This window comes from Papilio polytes, unplaced genomic scaffold (genome assembly GCF_000836215.1).
Source record: "Papilio polytes unplaced genomic scaffold, Ppol_1.0 DF824169.1, whole genome shotgun sequence".
Lineage (NCBI taxonomy): Eukaryota > Metazoa > Arthropoda > Insecta > Lepidoptera > Papilionidae > Papilio > Papilio polytes.
In genome coordinates, this window is record NW_013525035.1 from 3,732,906 (window position 1) to 3,751,075 (window position 18,170).

At 33.0% G+C, this 18,170-nt stretch overlaps 2 protein-coding genes and 1 non-coding gene across 5 annotated transcripts in view; 1 reads left to right on the forward strand and 2 right to left on the reverse strand.

The window, feature by feature from the left end:
- The window catches only part of LOC106111357 (ankyrin-3-like), a 114,136-nt gene extending 103,483 nt beyond the window's left edge, over positions 1-10,653 (reverse strand). For both annotated transcript variants that reach the window (XM_013293399.1, XM_013293400.1), the window contains exon 1: positions 10,381-10,653. In XM_013293399.1, coding sequence (XP_013148853.1) covers positions 10,381-10,476 — 96 coding nt within the window. In that variant the 5' untranslated portion in view covers positions 10,477-10,653. The remainder of the gene's footprint in view (positions 1-10,380) is intronic.
- A 598-nt stretch (positions 10,654-11,251) lies between these two features.
- On the reverse strand, positions 11,252-11,323 carry Trnad-guc. The gene has a single exon. It is a non-coding gene; the product is annotated as a tRNA-Asp (tRNA).
- Positions 11,324-12,250: 927 nt separating this feature from the next.
- Positions 12,251-18,152, forward strand: LOC106111312 (pyrroline-5-carboxylate reductase-like). Of its 2 annotated transcripts, none has more exons than XM_013293337.1 (7): positions 12,251-12,289; positions 15,850-15,933; positions 16,212-16,282; positions 16,365-16,547; positions 16,925-17,137; positions 17,631-17,832; positions 18,027-18,152. In XM_013293337.1, the coding sequence occupies exons 1-7, from the start codon at positions 12,280-12,282 to the stop codon at positions 18,104-18,106; spliced, it is 843 nt and encodes a 280-aa protein (XP_013148791.1). In that variant the 5' UTR covers positions 12,251-12,279; the 3' UTR covers positions 18,107-18,152. The 2 variants fall into 2 exon arrangements, with proteins under 2 accessions (XP_013148791.1, XP_013148792.1); XM_013293338.1 differs by lacking the exon at positions 12,251-12,289 and adding an exon at positions 15,286-15,382.
- The last annotated feature ends 18 nt before the right edge of the window (positions 18,153-18,170 follow it).

Sequence of the window (18,170 nt, forward strand, 5' to 3'; positions counted from 1 at the left end):
TGCGTCTTCAGATCGTATGGAAAAAAATTGTATTTAAAACTAGCTGTTCCCACATTACGATTTTTATCCAAGATATTTACTCCTTAAGTTTAATAGCGTGAAATTATATAGCCTAGAGCGTGACGTAAGTGTAGGGCTTTTCGTTAAAGAAAGAATTATTTTAAAATATTCTGTAATTGCTGACATCTTAGGCAACAAAGAAGTGTGTGTTTACGCTTTATTATAATAGTCTAGATAGTCGAAAGGAAACCTGCTAACGTTTAACCATTAGTTAGTGTTTTTGGTTCGATAAATCCTTAAAGTGCGTTTCCGAAATTGAATTTAACTCGTTTGAAATTTAGTTATTCTATAAACTTCAATCTAATAAAAATATAACTATTATCTAGAAACTTCAGAAACCGAGCATTAGTAGAAAAATATATCTAATTTTGTAACAGTAAGTATCCGTTATTCGTTTAATTTGTTATTCACATGTCGTACACACGTTGTCTCACCGCTTTGCACTCGACCAAATCGTCACACAATAAAACATAGTGTACTAATGTGGTATAACATGCTCCATAAATGATTGGCTACAATTTTAATCGAGCTACTTCCGGTTTCGTGCTCATTTTGGATTTCTTTAATGTTATGTCGTTTTAAATCTTAATAAAATCTTCTTACTCATATTAGAAATTCAAAAGTTTAGATGAAGATGTTTGTTGGACTTTGGAGCCCAAACTGTCGAACGGAATTCGATTAAATTTGGCAAAGATATAGAGCAAAGCCTGGAAGAAGACTTACCTACGTTTGTTTTATTTTAATTTCACGCGTACGGAATCGCGGTCGAAAGCTAGTCCAACATAAAATACTGTAAGCACACTTTAAAATATGTACATATATAAATGGATTACTTCAACATAAGGCTTAAACGATAAAGGAAATAAAATTATATTACGCTGACTCCACACATAGTGGAAACAAGACTATACAAATATTTCCTAGCTACATATTCAATATGCAAATCCTTACAAATAACATCAATTTGTCCGTTGACACGTAGAAATTAGCTCCGTTAGTCGCCCCAAGAGGGACAGCTGTGACTCAGCGGATATTCAATTGAATATACTGATTTTATAAATCAATCTGATAAACTGAAATACAAAATAACATAGATATATGTAAATAGACGCGCCTTTTATGTTAATGGCAGTTAATTCTATCGCTATTGTTAATTCTAAAACTCTTTATGGAGACAAATTCCGCAACAATCGTACATTTATAGAGAAAAAACAAAACCGACTTCCAAACAAAATACACGAAAAACAAAAATATCGACGAATTGAATACCTCCTTCTTTTGGGAAGTCGGTCAAAAAGTGCAAAACAACCAACAAAAAACATATTGTTGTACTTTTAAACTGCTATAAAAATCATTCAATTACTTTTACCTCAAATTGAATCGAACAATGTGGATTATTCCCAAACGTCACTCCGCTCTGTCCCCACGTGGAGACAGATGAGAATGAAAAGCTTGATCCGTCCCACCTTTTGCGACGAGGGGACGTTTGCAACTTATTTTATTTCATAACGGTTTTATCTGTCACCTTATTGGTGATAGTGGGACTAAAGGGTGGGACGGATGAAAATTTAAATTCTCACGTGGGGACAGAGCGGGTTGACGGCTGAGAATAATCCAAAAATGTATTACCGCATTCAAGGATACATACTAAAGCAACTCTAAAGATCTAAGCAATCGTTAATCGACCCTGAGAACGTTATATTTCGAACTACTACGATATAACAATCATCAAAAAGATGAACAAAAAACCTTTGACTTCAAAAGCTTTTAAAAAATCTCCTAAATACTGTTATTACGTAATAAGCATGGCGTTGACTTTATGACGTCATCTCAAAGCTCATATTAAGTTACACCGACATAAAGTGGCGGCAGACAGAGAGCTTTATTGCATTAGAGTCGGCAGCTTTCTGCCTACGTCCGGACAACTCTAATAGAATTTATAGTCACGCAATTTAAAGAAGACCCGTAATGCAATCTATGCAGTTAATGAACCTTAGTATTTTATTTAAACTGACTTATAAATAAATTGCGATGACCTTCAATTTTATCAGAAAGAATATTAAAACTTCAACCATTTCAACATTTAAATATTTTTAGTACTAGCTGTTGTCCGCGACTTCGACATCGCGAAATTAATTAAAACTTAATAAGTATTTGTGTTCTGTGACTAAAGTCACAACTGTTTAGTCTTGCTTTCTATGAGCTTATATAGAGGTGCGAACACTATTCGATTTTTAGGTTCAACTAAACAGTAGAATTGACTGCGAAACAATCGACAATCACACAAGTTGTGCGATAGTTGTCAAAGGTGTGCGTCCCCCCTTAAAGGCTACATTACTGATAACATACTTTTGGTGTTCCAAATTCAAACAAAAGTCGATTCAATAACTGCCAGTGAACTCAAGTTTCGTAACATTCTCTGATAATAAAGACCACACAAGATACAAAGTTTAGTATAAGGAGAAACAAATGCAAAATTTAAGCCCGCACTATAAATGCGGCACTGATCATCAACTTGGCCTTGTCCCAACATAGGATTGGAACACTATGTGCTGCTCTTCCATACTCTATCAGCCATCATATCTTGATTCCCTCCCTTCTTAAGCATGTCCTCTTTTACACAATTCGTCCTTAGTTCCTTAAATTCGGTTAAATTTTATTCACACTACGAAAATTTGTTTATGTAATATTTGTGGCACGCGACCTTTCGAGTTATGATGTCATTATTTAGGTGCGAAAGTTAATTCATTAAAACAAGTAGGCTAATTAAACACGTCCAGGTGTTACAAGTAATTTCAGTTAATATTTCACTAGCTGTTGCTCGCGACTCCGTCTGCATGAAATTAAGAAATAATAAAAACGTATGTTACTCACTGATAAGGTAGTTTTTAATGGTTAATTTTTGAAATCGGTTTAGCAGTTTTTAAATGAATCGAATACATACAAAAATACAAATCTTTCCTCTTTATAATATATGTATTGATTAAGTACAGATTAACATAAACTAAGCTAAAATTATTTTTTTAGATTAGTTTTAGTTTCTCTATATTTATATGTAGGCTTTGCAATTTTAAAATACAAACTTTTGTATATATTTTTGTAAATAAAAAACACAAACGTGTGCGACCTTGTTCCTTATCTTAACGTATTCTAGCTTCCTTCCGATAGCGGTTTACCGCGTGACTCAAAATGAAAAATATATCCGCTCACAAAGACGTATAAACAGTTTAGTCGCAAAAAATCTTTACAAATGGACATTAATTATATGATCACAAACAAACTTAAATCTTCTTAAAGTGCCATCTTCTTTCAAAGTTCGGCGATCATTAGGGCAACTTGCATTCTTGACACCACGGGTATAAAATCGAACGGGTGCTCTTACCAAACCACTGGCGTAGGTTTTTGAACTAGGATGTTCTTAACCTATACTTTGCTTTACGTGAACCTTACCTTGTACGATAAGTCTTGAAGAAATGTCTCTTTTAAATGTCTACATTTCCACTATCTTAAGGCAATTTAACGCCTTGTCTTAACAATATAATATATACTACTTTAAAAGAATTAGAGTGACAAAATTGTGGTTTTATAAAAATCTAGGCTGTTGCTCGCGACTTCGCCCGCGTAAATTTAAAATATTAAATATAGCCCATGCTACTTACTCAAAAATAACTTTTTGAAATTGGCCCAGTATTATTAAAAAATTTTGAGGTATTCCAATACATACTAATAATCTTTACTCTTTATAACATTAGTATAGATTTTGTCTATGAAAGCCTACACTAAAGTGCAATCACATCAAGCAATCCGCTACTAGTTTGCTCCTTAAAGCAACTGATTAGTATTGCCTATATCCCGTTAAGATGCTCATTGCGATGCTATCTTCCTAAGAATAACTGCTTTAACCTGAACATCAATGTGATAAAACTTGGTTTAAATCTAGTACAACGTTTGTTTACTTCTATAGTATATAGCCTATATTACTCTTAGATAATATAGTAGTCTAATAGTGAAAGAATTATTGATATCGGTGTTGTAGTTTTTTAGTTTAATCGTTACAAACATGGTATTTCTATTTTTGGAGTTAATCGTATTACAAACGCTATTTTCGTGGCCCGCATTGTGATTGAATTCATTCAGTATTTAACTCACAGCGCGTTTTCATTTCCGGCGACACAGTAACCGTGGAGTTCCCAGCATCCGAGTATAGTATTGTGGACCCCTTTGATGTACGTTCATAAATGAAATATATAGGTCGTTATACGATTGTAATGGGGACATTTCAAAGAATTGCACCGAATCTAGTCGAGAATAGTATTAATTCTCCTACATTTGAATGGTGACGACATTTTGTAGTTCCGATATCAGACTTTGCATTCAGTTTGTTGAAAAAAATGTTGTATTTTATAATTATTATTTTATGAATCTAAATCCTTGTTTAGACCGCAAACATGAAAACAAACTTGTCATGTCAGTTGCATTTATAATCTGTATTTATGACTAGAAATAGCACCAGACCGTCACGCGATTTTTCTATTAAAATAATTACATTTAATAGATCCATCGCTAATGTACTGCAGACATGAGTCACTGTGAATTAAAAAGATACAATTTTTGTTTTTTTTTTCTTGAAGTCTTTACGCAGATTATAAAAATCGCTAAACACACGACCAGTTATTCATGAATCTTTACATTTAGTTCGTTTTTGGTATAAATATAATAATAGTTAGAAGGAAACTGTAGTCACGGTAGGCCACAAAGATGAACGACAACGTATGTCAATACTGGTGCGATATTTATAGATCTTTACTGATCTTTATGCGTATGCGACGTTTCTTACATTTTAAAACCATAGAGTAGCGAAATTCATTGAGTTTTTTTTTTAGATAAAATAACAAAACACTAACCAATAGATCACCGTGACCAATAAAAGCATGGACATTGCTTGTTGATCTAGGAGAGGTCTAATTTACATTTTGCAATTCCCTGGACAGGAGGCAGTTTCCCCCTGCCCAGGCGACGCTTGCACTAGCATACAAAACAGTAAGTGCCAATTAAAATTATAAAAACTTACTATCATAAACCGTTAGAGCGCACATCTTTGACTAAACTAGTGCGATTGTCGCTTGTTTTGCAGACAATTCAACTGTTTAGTTACACAAATAAGATTCGAGTAGTATGCTCACCTCGATAGAAGTACAGGAATCAAAGGGAGACTAAATAATTGTGCGATATTTTAATTTCAGATGTGCGCACGCTTTCATAGTTACTGTTATAAAGGGCATTCAATGTTAATCATGTCTTGCTTGACACTTGAACGCAGACCAAGTAGGCAGAAACTAGACGATCTAGAAAGTGTGAATATTTCTTTACGTGTATGGTATTGAGTGATGTTTCTACGAGAAACATCCTGATTGGAACCTCACTAAACAGTGATTCGAACTAGATTTTCTTAAACTGTAAATATCTGTAAAGTTTTCCTTTTTATTGCCGATTTCACTAGTGATTCCTTCTCCACATCATTTTCTCCTACTTTTAGACAACAATTTAAATTAAATGTTCCCTTTTCATATTACATACTAGGTTTCGTCTGCGACTCCATTTACATGGGAATAAAATACCAAAGTAAGCCTATGTATTCTTCTCCATTATGCTAAACATCTTTACTTTCAATGAGATTTGTTTAGCCGTGTAGGCGGAAAACTAACAAACATCCATCCATCAAAACCTTCGCATTTTATTAGTAGGACGAAACCTATATGAATACAAAATTACACCAACTTAAAAATCTTTCAAAATTAAGTACAAAAGATCGCAAAATTTGACAAGCCTTACGGTGATAAAAAAAAAATAAAGTCCAGGCTTATAGTGAACTACCATCGCTTTTAAGTTCAAAGTTATACAACTTAAAAGGCAAGTGCACAAACGCGTCACGGCCGCGGCAGTGACCGCAACTTGAAACAGGTTACACTGTTGCATAGCTCTGCATTAAATCATACTTATTTTTAGCGTACCACTAAGCTATTACTATGACCTCCTTATCACTTAATTTTTTACCTCATAATATTAATTACTTAAAAGCCAATAACAGTATAACGTACAAAGTTTTAGTAAAAAAATATTTACATAAGGCTTAAATAAAATAACTGTCAATCTCGTGTCCACTACACTTTTGTAAGCCATTTTTAAAATGGAGAGCTTCTAGAATTTAAAAATATTTGTCAGCTCCACACATTCCCTGTTCAACCCTACGTGAGGATTAATAAGGAATAATAATAGGGTGTATAATAACTATTGAAGGGTGAAAGTTAAAGCGACCGATTAATGCACCGTCACGATTCGAAATTCAAATCGATTCCATTTTAATCGTAATTTATTGTGATTAATCGATTTAATAAACACATTTGCATAATATCGATTCAATTATGAATACGTTCTAATTTGAAATTCAAATATATAATTCGGAGATGTTCTATTCATTACATTAGAAATACAAAGGGTTAGCTCGATTGAATATAAACGTAAGTTTTCACTGCATTTACACAGAGAATAAAGTGATGTTTCGATGTTTCTGTTCCGGTAGTGCGAAATTACGATTAATAAATTAACAGCTTCTAATATTATTGTGTCTGTTATATTATGACATTACGCTGCCTTGCTTTACTGACTGGAGTTATAGGGAAGCAAGGGATAGATAAATAGTAAGAAACAATCCAAAGTATACAAATAATACACCTTAAGGGTATCCGCAGACTAGATTTCTGTCAGTCGATAGTTTAAATAGTTGGGCTTAACAAGATAATATTAAACCGAATCGGTGTAATATGCACACTTCCACACATGTTTATTTTGACATAGCATCCGTCTAATCAGCCGAAAAAGTCTATAGTCTGCAGGGGCTCTAATTGCAGCACTTTATAGTACCAACAATGATAAACAACGATTAACAATCATCGTATCACAATGTTAAATCAACAATTCATACAAAAGATACAATCATATCGAATGATCAACAAACGGACAATTGATCGGCTTGTATTTTGTAGTAACAAGTCCGTTACGTATTCAAAAGTCAATTGGCATTCAAAACGCGCGTCAACTAACGTCCTTGCTTGGAACAAATTGTTGACTACATATCAAAAGGTAATATTATTTAATGCAATCAGCGAGTAATCTAAAAAGAAAAAGCAAAATTTTGGTTTCATCAGTTTGTCGTTTGTATTAAAACTATCTTGAAGCAATTAAATCGTAAAGATATTTTTAAAATACTAATGTTCCATATTTAAAAATAAAAACTAATTTACTTTAATTTCAAGCTTTAAAGAGTTGTTTTACATTAAAATGGCGTTGTTTTTGTATAAAATAAAGAAGCTCCGGACGAAATGATGTCAGTTTCGGAGAACACGTTACGTCACTCGCTTTGAGGTCAAGCGCCGCCTCCGGGTCTCTGAGCTTTATTGATTATGCTAGTTACAGATGGAACAAAGCCCATAGTCAAAGTCATATAATCACATATAATAAAATTGGAGTGTCTGTATGTAATATCGAAAGAAAAATTCCAGGGCTCGCGAAGATGATGTATTTGCTTTGCTGGTAACAAAAATTGCATTTAAATTTTTTTTGTCTGACTGTCTGTCCGCAAGCTGCGATTGTTCCGAGTAATCTCCGAAACGGCTGGACCAATTTCGGCTGAATTTTCACTGAAGGGTAGCTGACATAGACGGGCATATTATAGGCTACTTTTTTATCTTAATATTGCGTGGACGAAGTCGCGGGCAACAGCTAGTATAAAATACTTGTTCAGTATTAAAACAAGAGTTTTATATCTTAAACAAGATTGTAACCCTAACACTAATGGCATAATGATTTTCCACGTAATAAACCGCAAAGTGGACCGCGCCCGTGTGTACGTAAATTACTTTGCCTAATGAATTAAAAAAGCTGTAATAAGCAACCTTGACTTTGTTCAATATTGCTGTATATTTATCATACATTTTTTTTATGTTAGGCTAGCGCTTGACCACGTTCCCACCTGAAGAAAGTGATGATGCAATATAAAGATAGTAAGAGCTATCTTAATAAGTCTACTTTTCTTTGTTACTTAAAGCTTCGTGTAATCATACTAACTAGTTAGTGACGTAAGTGTAGGGCTATTTATTAAAAAAAGGTTTATTCAAAAAATATGCTGTAATTGCCGACATCTTAGGCAACAAAGAAGTGTGTGTTTACGCTTTATTATAATAAGTTAGATATTCTAAATGCGAAAGTTTAGATGGTTTGTTAGAGTTTGTAGCTTACACTGCTGAACGGTTCTCGATGAGATTTGACATAGATATAGAGGATAGTCTGGAAGAACACACAGGCAACTTTTGTGTTTTTTTTAATCCACGCAACGGAGCCGCGGGCAATTGCTAGTGTTTAATAATGTACGTTATCTTAACAATAGCTGTGATATTTTACAGTAACGTTACGTTGGTCTATGGATTTTCAACTTTACAACATTTTAAATGTTTGTAGTCCCCAAAACAATGCTCTAAATATCAACACTGCCTAACAAGATTATATTCGAGTATCAAAATTGCGTAACAATACTGCACATTTGGCGTTTAGGTACAAGAAACAATATCGGCACGATATAATAGTTTTTAAAATTTTGATTGGGAATTCGTTTATACCATGCCTTGTACTCAATATTAAACATATACTTTACGTTTTAACTACAAAAAAACTGCACTAAAACATACTTTTGTCTTCGTTTTTCTCGTCAATAAGAGAGATGGCAATATGTTTCCAGCAATAGAAACCTACTGTTAGACGTTGTTTAATATTTTGATAGCACTGACATTGTATTTGAATATTTTATCTTATCCTTATCATTGGATATGCGATCATACTAGCTACCGCGATGTGACGATAATGTATTGAAATTAATTTAGTACTGAATTGCGGAAAAAATGGTACCGACTTTTGTAAATGACGTAATAAATGCGATGGCGTTTGCTCCTAGATCAGGTTTTTTTTTTCCTTGGTTAGGCTGTACCATGGATATTTCCAGCCAGTCCAGAGAGAAGGAGGTGATAATTAGGGAAGGAAGCAGTATAGATTTTTTTCCATAGAGTTTATCAAAATGTGTTACAATTTTTTTTAATTATTACAAGTTGTTATTGAGCTATCAATATCTGTTTCTAGGCAATTAAGTATCTTATATAACTTTTACACTTATAATTTTCTAATTTCTATTTTTTCATTCATGTTATAATCTTTGTTTGTTAGAAAATGTATAGATGTTAAAGGTTTAGTTTTTGCAGAAGTCAGCGGTACCAACATTACATTACAACCCCGGAACTAGAGCATAATTGAGAATACTTTAACATTTATAATACTTCTATCTTAATAAGAAGTATAGCTTAAAAACAAAAGAAACTGAATCCTGAATTAATTTCTTGGACATGTAGTAGACCAATACTAACTATAGCCTGATAAATAGACCAAAATACATAGTCAAGTTTTATCAATTTCTTTTTATACAAATTTAAAAGATAATTAATGGAAACAATGTGAAGATTTCATAGGTAAGAATTATTACTTATCATATATTTTTTGATATAACACAATGTTCTTAATTTAAAAACTGAATTGAATTTAATAACTAGTCTAAAAGTAGAGATAACTCTATCCTGGAGAACAATAATTTTGTAATTCTTTATTATTTTCTCTAACAAAGAAATTATTTATTCATAATATACCAGATAAAGGAAAAGAAACCTAGTTTCTATGTTATTATTTTTCCCATATCTTATTTTACTTAGGATTTATGTCACATTTCATATTCATATTCTTCTTCATTCAAACTGTTGTATTGATGATTTCTGATAAGAATAATCTAATAAGGTTTGAATACAAGTCAATCAAATTATTACAGAAGTAAAAAAACATGTTTCAAACATGAATAATTTAGTACAAATTCCCTCATACATTAATTTTTTTATTTTCAACATGAATTTTTATCGTTAGTCATAAAAACGACAAAATACTCGACCTAAAAAACGTAAATCTCCATTCGAAAAGCTTAATCCTTACACGCGGCAACTGAAATAGGTCATCTTGTACAATGACACCTTGTCCAAGTTTCCCAGTGTGGACGCAAATGAAAACATACCTATCTGCAAATCTACTACGCGAAAATAAAGCGGGCATTTGCGACAAACGTTACTAGAAATAATAATAAATAGTAGTCGTTTTAGATATGTAACGTTTGGCACGTATAAAAAAAAAACAAACGTTTTATAATATTCGGTGCAAAATTTTGATTGCAATCAGTACCTGTTTACTTTTGTTTTCGATCCCATTCGCCTTGCCGTCCGGCCCGTTAGTATTGTTTTCCTCACTTTTTTCACTTTTCACACCCTCCAACGCCATATTTAAGAGATAACTTTATTCACTGTCATTCGATAATTTCAATGGTTTTCTATAATTAACTGGATATAAATATTTAACCACTATTCGATACCCGAAAACCGCAAGTGATCACTCCCATAGACAAGCATCCGACACAAGTTGTCACATCGCCGCCGACAACACATCGAGCGCGAATGAGAAGAAAAAGCACGTTGTGAAAAGTGTTGCCATGCCGCAGCTCATAAACTACCAAGTCTAGTCTTGTTCAAAAAATTACCACTTGCGTCTCTACTTATAGATTATTTTGTGGAAGTCAAAGCAAAATGAAAGCACATACATAATTTTTATAAAAGACGTATTCCGAACGGGATTATTTCTTACAATTTGTACCTTAATGCATTTAACTATTCTTGTGTAATATGTTTTAAGTATGTTATCCTTTTTTGTGAAACAAAGTATGTATTTAAATTAATCTGAATTTTATTGTCACAATTTTACGACTCAGTCATTTAAAAAAAAATTGCGTGTTTTATCCTGTGCATTATGAAAGACCTAAACAAAAAATTAATAATAAAGGCAACATAGGGTTTTACTCTATGTTGTTCTTGAAAAATGTAGATGGAGCTAGTTTACTACCGTGGTGGGGCTGAGGCGGGAAACGCAAAAGCGCCTAATCTATTATAGAAAACTTTAATATCCTAACAAATGTATAGACAAGGAACGTTTTAATTTGGTTGATTAAAAGAGTTGGTAAGTAAAAATAAATGAAAAGGACTAACTTTTACAAAAAAAAAGTCTCCCCGGCGGGGAATCGAACCCCGGTCTCCCGCGTGACAGGCGGGGATACTTACCACTATACTACCGAGGACTTGGCAAGGTTTTTGAAATAGTTTTAGGTTTTTTTTTTTGTTTTTGAATGTTAGTGTTTCAAAGTTAGGTAGTTAGTCACTTTAATAATTCCTTTACAATGATTCTAAAAGGTGGTTAAGGAAGGAAAATACATAGACATTGTGTTATTTTATTTGTTGGGATGTCTATAAACTATTTAGCCTCTTTAATCATTTTATTTTATAAGACTTTCAATTTTTTTTTCTATGAGTTATGTCGAAACTCGTTGATGTTCATAAGCAAAATTATTTTTAATATTTTTCGAACTGAACGTTGTCGCTATCCTAAAAATAAAATTTTTATGTATTACAACTATCCAATTTCGATTTATATTATTTCTTTGTACCTTAGTGTACTAACAGATAATACTGCGTGAGAATTAAGCCGGAATAGTACAAACTCGTACTTAGTACGAAGTTAATTGATATCATAAATGACAGTGGCCATTAGGAATGTTCAAACATCGGATCGAAGTCCGAGCCATGCAGCCCACGTGCTGGAATGATAACACACGCTTTCGACAAATAAAACATTATCTGTACAATCAGGATCAAAAGATTGTTTCTAAACGATTTTTTTTTGTAGGATGTATAGACATTTGTCGATGTACCCACATACGTGTGAGAAACAAATCCATCTATACTTGCCTACTTTGAGGTTTTACTGTCGGTGGATTTTCTATAGTAAAATATGTAACTAATAATAATAACAATACAGTCATTGGCTTTTTCCCCTGACTGTACCGATCATAGACGTCCACTGTGTACAGTCAACGTGAATACAGTTCAGTTGATAACAGGACACTGGATACTGTGGAAATGTACAGCTGATTTGTGTTATAACTATTTATATTTTTTATAATTATTGTGTCTTATGATTGTTTGGTTTTAATAAGTTAATTTAGTATCTGTTTATGTGATCTAAACAAAAATCAAAATGATTAAATGTGAGTAAATAAATCTCGATTTGATTGTAGATTTTCATTAAAAATATTGTTATTTATATTCAAATAAGTGTTGATTTTTTGTTTTTTAGGATTTCATTTTAGTTATAAAATTTAGCTTTAGCCTGCGACTCCATCCACGTGGAATTCAAAAAAAAAATTTGAGTAATCTGTGTTCTTCCACATTATCTTTTACATTGGTACCAAATTTCATCGAAATCCATTCAGGAGTTTAGGCTACAAACTCTAACAAACATCCATTCATCCATCTAAACTTTTGCATTTAATATATTAGTATGATAGAATATTTAAATTACATTATGCCGTTAAAACACAATTTATAGCAGTAATCGGTATGAGTTAAACTTCAAAGTTAATCCAATGTTATCGATCTTTTTCTTATCTTTATAAACCGATAACGGTGAAAATAATGCAACTCCATTTCGAAATCAACATAGAAAACTAATACAGAAGTTTTATATGTATGCATCTTTATAAAATTTTATAAACTAAAGAAAGCTTTCTATTGTGCGATATTTTAACGCGAAAAATGTGGTGATTAAAATTGTCGCAGCTGATTATCTTTAGATTTAAATTGTTAATGAATTTCCTTTATAAAATAAAAAACCAATGAAAAACGTTATAGTTTCCGTTTGTATTTGATTACAAAAGTTTGATTTTTACTAACAAAAGTGTGAAAGCACTGTTACCATGTAAACAAATTATATTTTCTTATTTACATTGCTATATTTGTACTTTGAACACGTCGTACTTTTTATTTAACTTTGTGTACCTTTGTTTGGTCAAAGTTTATCCTTGCTATTTACGTCGTTATCATTTATCTGTTGCAAATATTTGAAAAAACGATTAAACAAATTTTAGTTAACTTGATTATTTTTAGTTCATTTTTTTACTAATTTGGGACGCCCGTCTGTCCTCGGCGGTATTTCCAAACCAATACGAATTAGGGTCCTTCAAGAAGCGACCCTATTATTTCCTTAAAGGCCGGCAAAGCAACTGCAGTTCCTATGGTGTTGCGGATGTCAATATGCATCGCTGGTCACCTTGGTGTTTGCCCATTTTTTATTATAAAATGCCTCGCAGTGTAATATTTATGTAGATCTGTTTACTCAAAGTTTACGTTTCTAATATTTTATATATGTTGGTTATCAATACACTACTGTTATTAAGTTATTAGAAACGAGATGTAATGCAATATAATCACAGTTCATTTCCTAGATCTAGAAGTTATGGACCTTGGTCATAAGTGTCAACTTAGTTGTTTATAAATTGCATTATGCATATATAAATAGTAATTATTATGTATGCAAAACACTATATATTGCTTTTATCAATACTTGTTCTTCGATGTTTGCTGTTTTTATTTGTTAGTGCATGTAACACAAATGGGCTTATACACAATTGCATCATTGCATATTTTTCTTCGCAAGAAGAGTTATTCTCGAAGATCACTGCTTAAAGCTCTTAGACGCGCAAATTATTACATGTTTGATTTCAAATTTTATTGTTCATTTATCATATAACTAATTCATTTCTGAAAAATGAACCGATCTGAGAGGCCAGCCATCAATCGGAAATTTTCATTTCTTAAGAGAAACGTCCATTTTTTATTCTCACATAAAGTAGAAAGCTTTTGGCTGTTCTACAATTGAAACATGCGCATACTAAAATGCGGTCAACAAATATGGTCCGTCTATTAACGCTCGTTAGGAATCAAATTGTCCACAAGGCTGTCAGCAATGAAGCTGACAACGTCACGAGGTGCAATTATAAGCAGTAAATATAGTAATTTATAAGACAAATATTACTTCATTTACGCATTATAAACAAACAGGATGATTGAACTTATCAAAAATAGATTATGTAATTAAAATTAAAGAATTCCATTAAATGCTACCGATAAAAGGACCAATATTTATTAGTAGAAAACATTGCAATTTAATATAGCTTATAGGAAAACTCAGCAGTTTGATAAGTTTTATTTTTAAAAATAGCGCCATAAAAATTCTTTCCTTTTCATTTCCTCTGAGCAAACTAGAGTTATATGTACTAAAATACTCAAGATAGTTCTTTTGCCATTTAAGTTTTATAGGCGTCGATACAGTCATATGATAAACCAGAATTAAGTTGTAGCATGATATACTAAGATATACTGATATATATATATATATATATATATATGGGTAACTCATTCTCTTGTTTTGCACTCTACCACTGTTAAATTATGTATATGTTAAATATCCATACTTTTTCTGTGTATACCACAACAATAACAGTCGCGAGAGCTTCCTTCCCGAACACATAACACACGTTTTTTGCAAGTATCTTAATATCTGTGTGGTTTAGAGATTATAAATGTAATCATGAAGTGGTTTTTTCCATTTCAACTGTGCGTAAATATTAAAAGCACGTACTTTAGTTCATCCACAGTTTGCGGAGGCTTGTGGTGTTTAAAAACGAAAAGATATATCTTATCGCGATGACTGTTATAACCTCCATGTTTAATTTAATTAAAAAGACAATAACCCTGCGCTTTCACTGCGCATACTCCAAACCAAAATAATTTTTAGTACAATGATACACGAGTAAATGGTCAGCAAAATTGGCAAATATCAAAGAGACCCATAGACATCCGCATTTACAGATGCGTTGACCCTCTCTTTTTGAAAACCAGATAACAATATTTTTATATTTTCTTCGGTGCTGGAATTCCATATAACATTTTGCATTAAGTTTTCGATTATTTTACTGTCTTAAGTTTGCTTCTGGATTAAAAAATATAAATGAACGTGTTTGTATATTTGCGCTCCTTTTTTAAATCATCTATTCGATACTTGTAATAAATGGGTAATTTTGCAAAAAAAAGTTTCAAGAATCGAAAAAAAACGTGTCTGGTACACGATAACCTCGGAGGCTCGTTTTGTATATGAAAATATTGATCTTAGGATGACGCTCATGATTATAATTGTTACAACCCGAGTTAGATAACAATATCACTGATAACATACGACCCCGTCAGTCGTTATTCAACTGTCAAACTGGAACAGCGTGAGCTGCTAATTTAATCTTTCTTACGTGAGTGTCATTTTTAATTTATTTTTAGACGAGCATTACCTAAGAATTCACACGATGTAAGAATTATCTTTAAAATTTACATGGCTTTAAAATTTAATATTGAAAATATTAAACACTTTACTGTAAAGTATACCTGTTACATCTTTATTATCTATGCTAATAACTCACTTTATGATTTATTTGTTTTGTAATATGAACTATACATGATTTAATTCTCATATTACACTACACTGTCAAGACGTATTATAAGATTTTAATATTTTTCTATCGTTACTTTGCATTAAAAATCACTCAAGCGACATCGTTTACGATCTTAAATTTCTTGATAAAAGTTAATGCTTTGAAACTACTATATAATAAAAATATGTTACATTGATATCCCTCTCCTTCAGCGATAATGCAAGGAGTGCAGACGTGTTAAAATGATTAAATCTGTAAATATTGCTCAACATTTTTCTTATTTACAGTAACATTAAACGAAGCAATGAAGATCGGTTTTATCGGAGGCGGCAGATTAGCGTTTGCATTGGCAAATGGATTCATATCTGCAGGTAACTATAATCTCATTCTCAACAGAAATTAACTGCGATGAGAATTAATGGCAATGCATTTTCTCAAAGATCAAGATTTCTTCTGCAATTGTGAGTTTCTATGGGAAGCGCTCGCTTCGCTTTTTCGGCGAAATTAGGCACTTCTTAACCACCTTATGATATAAAAAATGCAGTACGCAACAGTTGGCACGTCAGGAAGATGAATACTTCTCTACCAAACGTGCCAGCTTGTATCATTTACGTGTAAAAACAATTTTCTTTACTCACCCCAATTCCAGGTTTAGCGAAGCCGGATGAAATAACAGCCAGCTGTCATCCTTCAGACACAACCAGTGCTGATGCATTTAAGGTAAAAGGTATTTCTTTTGGAACTTCGTAATTAAACCAACAAAATCCGCGCATGTGCATACTAAAACCCTTTATAATTCTAGGGTTTAGGAGCTACGGCTTTCTTTGAAAACAAACCTGTCGTGGAGCGGTCAGAAGTCGTGATAGTTTCCGTGAAACCTGACATCGTGGTACCAGCACTCCGGGAGATAAAAGATTTACCCGCTTCGAAAAACAAACTATTCATATCTGTAGCTATGGGCGTCTCGACTACTACAATTGAAAAGGTACATTTTATCTTTACTGTTAAGTACAAACTTTCAATTTTTTTTAAATTGATTTTAAATAATAACGTAACCTGTCATAACTGAATATGACAGATATGACAATGTTGCCATGATATACGTTCAAAACCATAAATGATGAGTAAATGATTTCCAAAAAATAGGTCTTGGATCAGTTAACTGTAAGCTTTGTCCAGGCCAACATATATTTTACCATGGCGAACAGCTACTTATATTTATTAATCGTACTTAGAACCGAGGAAACAGGCATACAAAGTTTCATAAACGTAATCCGAATACGGCTAGGAACGAGTTCGTCGATCGGTGTTTATTTTTTTAAGTAGAATAACAGTTAAAGTTATGTATATTATGTATTCCAGACACTGCCATCAGAAGCCCGTGTAATCCGAGTGATGCCAAACACACCAGCGCTAGTTAAGGAGGGTGCGGCGGCGCTGAGCCGTGGCTCCCGGGCGACGGCTGACGACGCTCAGCTGACCGCGAAGCTGTTCCGCGCAGTCGGCACCTGTGATGAAGTGCCAGAGTACCAAATGGACGCTGTCACAGCGCTGAGTGGTAGCGGACCAGCGTATGTGAGTAGCTTTTTGAAAACCATCACAAATTTGTTGAAGACACTCTTGATTGACACAAAAGAGAAGGAAGATGAAGAACCATGACCTTTCATAAAACTTTGGTTTCAAAATGAATAAAAGTGATTGATCATTATACTAATATTATAAATGTGAAAGTTTCGATGGATGGATGGATGGATGTTTTGTTAGAGTTTGTAGCCTAAACTGCTGAACGGATCTCAATGAAATTTGCCACACATGTGGAGGATAGTGTGGAAAATGACATAGGCTACTTGGTTTTGTTTTTTTTTAATACCACGCGGACGGAGTTGCGGGCGAAAGCTAGTGCTAATATAATGTTATAATATGAATTTAACATATTCTCTGTATTTATATTGTGTAGACCTGTGGGAAAACGTGAACAAAAAACATTAAAAGTATCAAAGATAAATTTTATAAAAGCTTAACTAATGAAAATAAGTAAGGACTGATCTTAACAAAAGCTTTACTTTAGGTGTACATGCTAATAGAATCTCTAGCGGATGGTGGTGTACGTTGCGGCTTGCCTAGAGATCTGGCACTGAGACTGGCTGCTCAGACGACACTGGGTGCAGCGGCCATGCTTCGTAATGGCGGACATCCTGCTCCTATGAAGGACAACGTCACGAGTCCAGGAGGCTCGACCGCGGAAGGGACATATCATCTTGAACAGAACGGTTTGTTTTGTTAATCAGAATAGTTAGTAAGAACGAATTAAACGCTGGGCAGATCTCTCAATACTGGTAACTCGATCTCTAAACTGAAATGTTCATTAGTTACCATCGTTTATGTTACTTTAACTTCTAAACACGACTTGTTGTTCTTATGTTTTCCTTATATTTTAAACTTAAAATCACCTCTGTCTTCACAGGTTTCAGATCTGCTGTAATTGGTGCGGTAATGGCAGCTACAAATAGATGTAAAGTAGTAAATCAACAACTGAATAATTAGATTTAAGGAACTATACTTTGTTAATTAATAAAAGAAATAACAAGTACTTGCGACTCATTATTTC

Excerpts from the sequence above, each read along its gene's own strand:
- LOC106111312 (XM_013293337.1), top strand. Across the intron at positions 15,934-16,211 it reads AAATGGATTCATATCTGCAG|GTTTAGCGAAGCCGGATGAA; the intron begins GTAACTATAATC and ends CCCCAATTCCAG. Across the intron at positions 17,833-18,026 it reads ATATCATCTTGAACAGAACG|GTTTCAGATCTGCTGTAATT; the intron begins GTTTGTTTTGTT and ends CTGTCTTCACAG.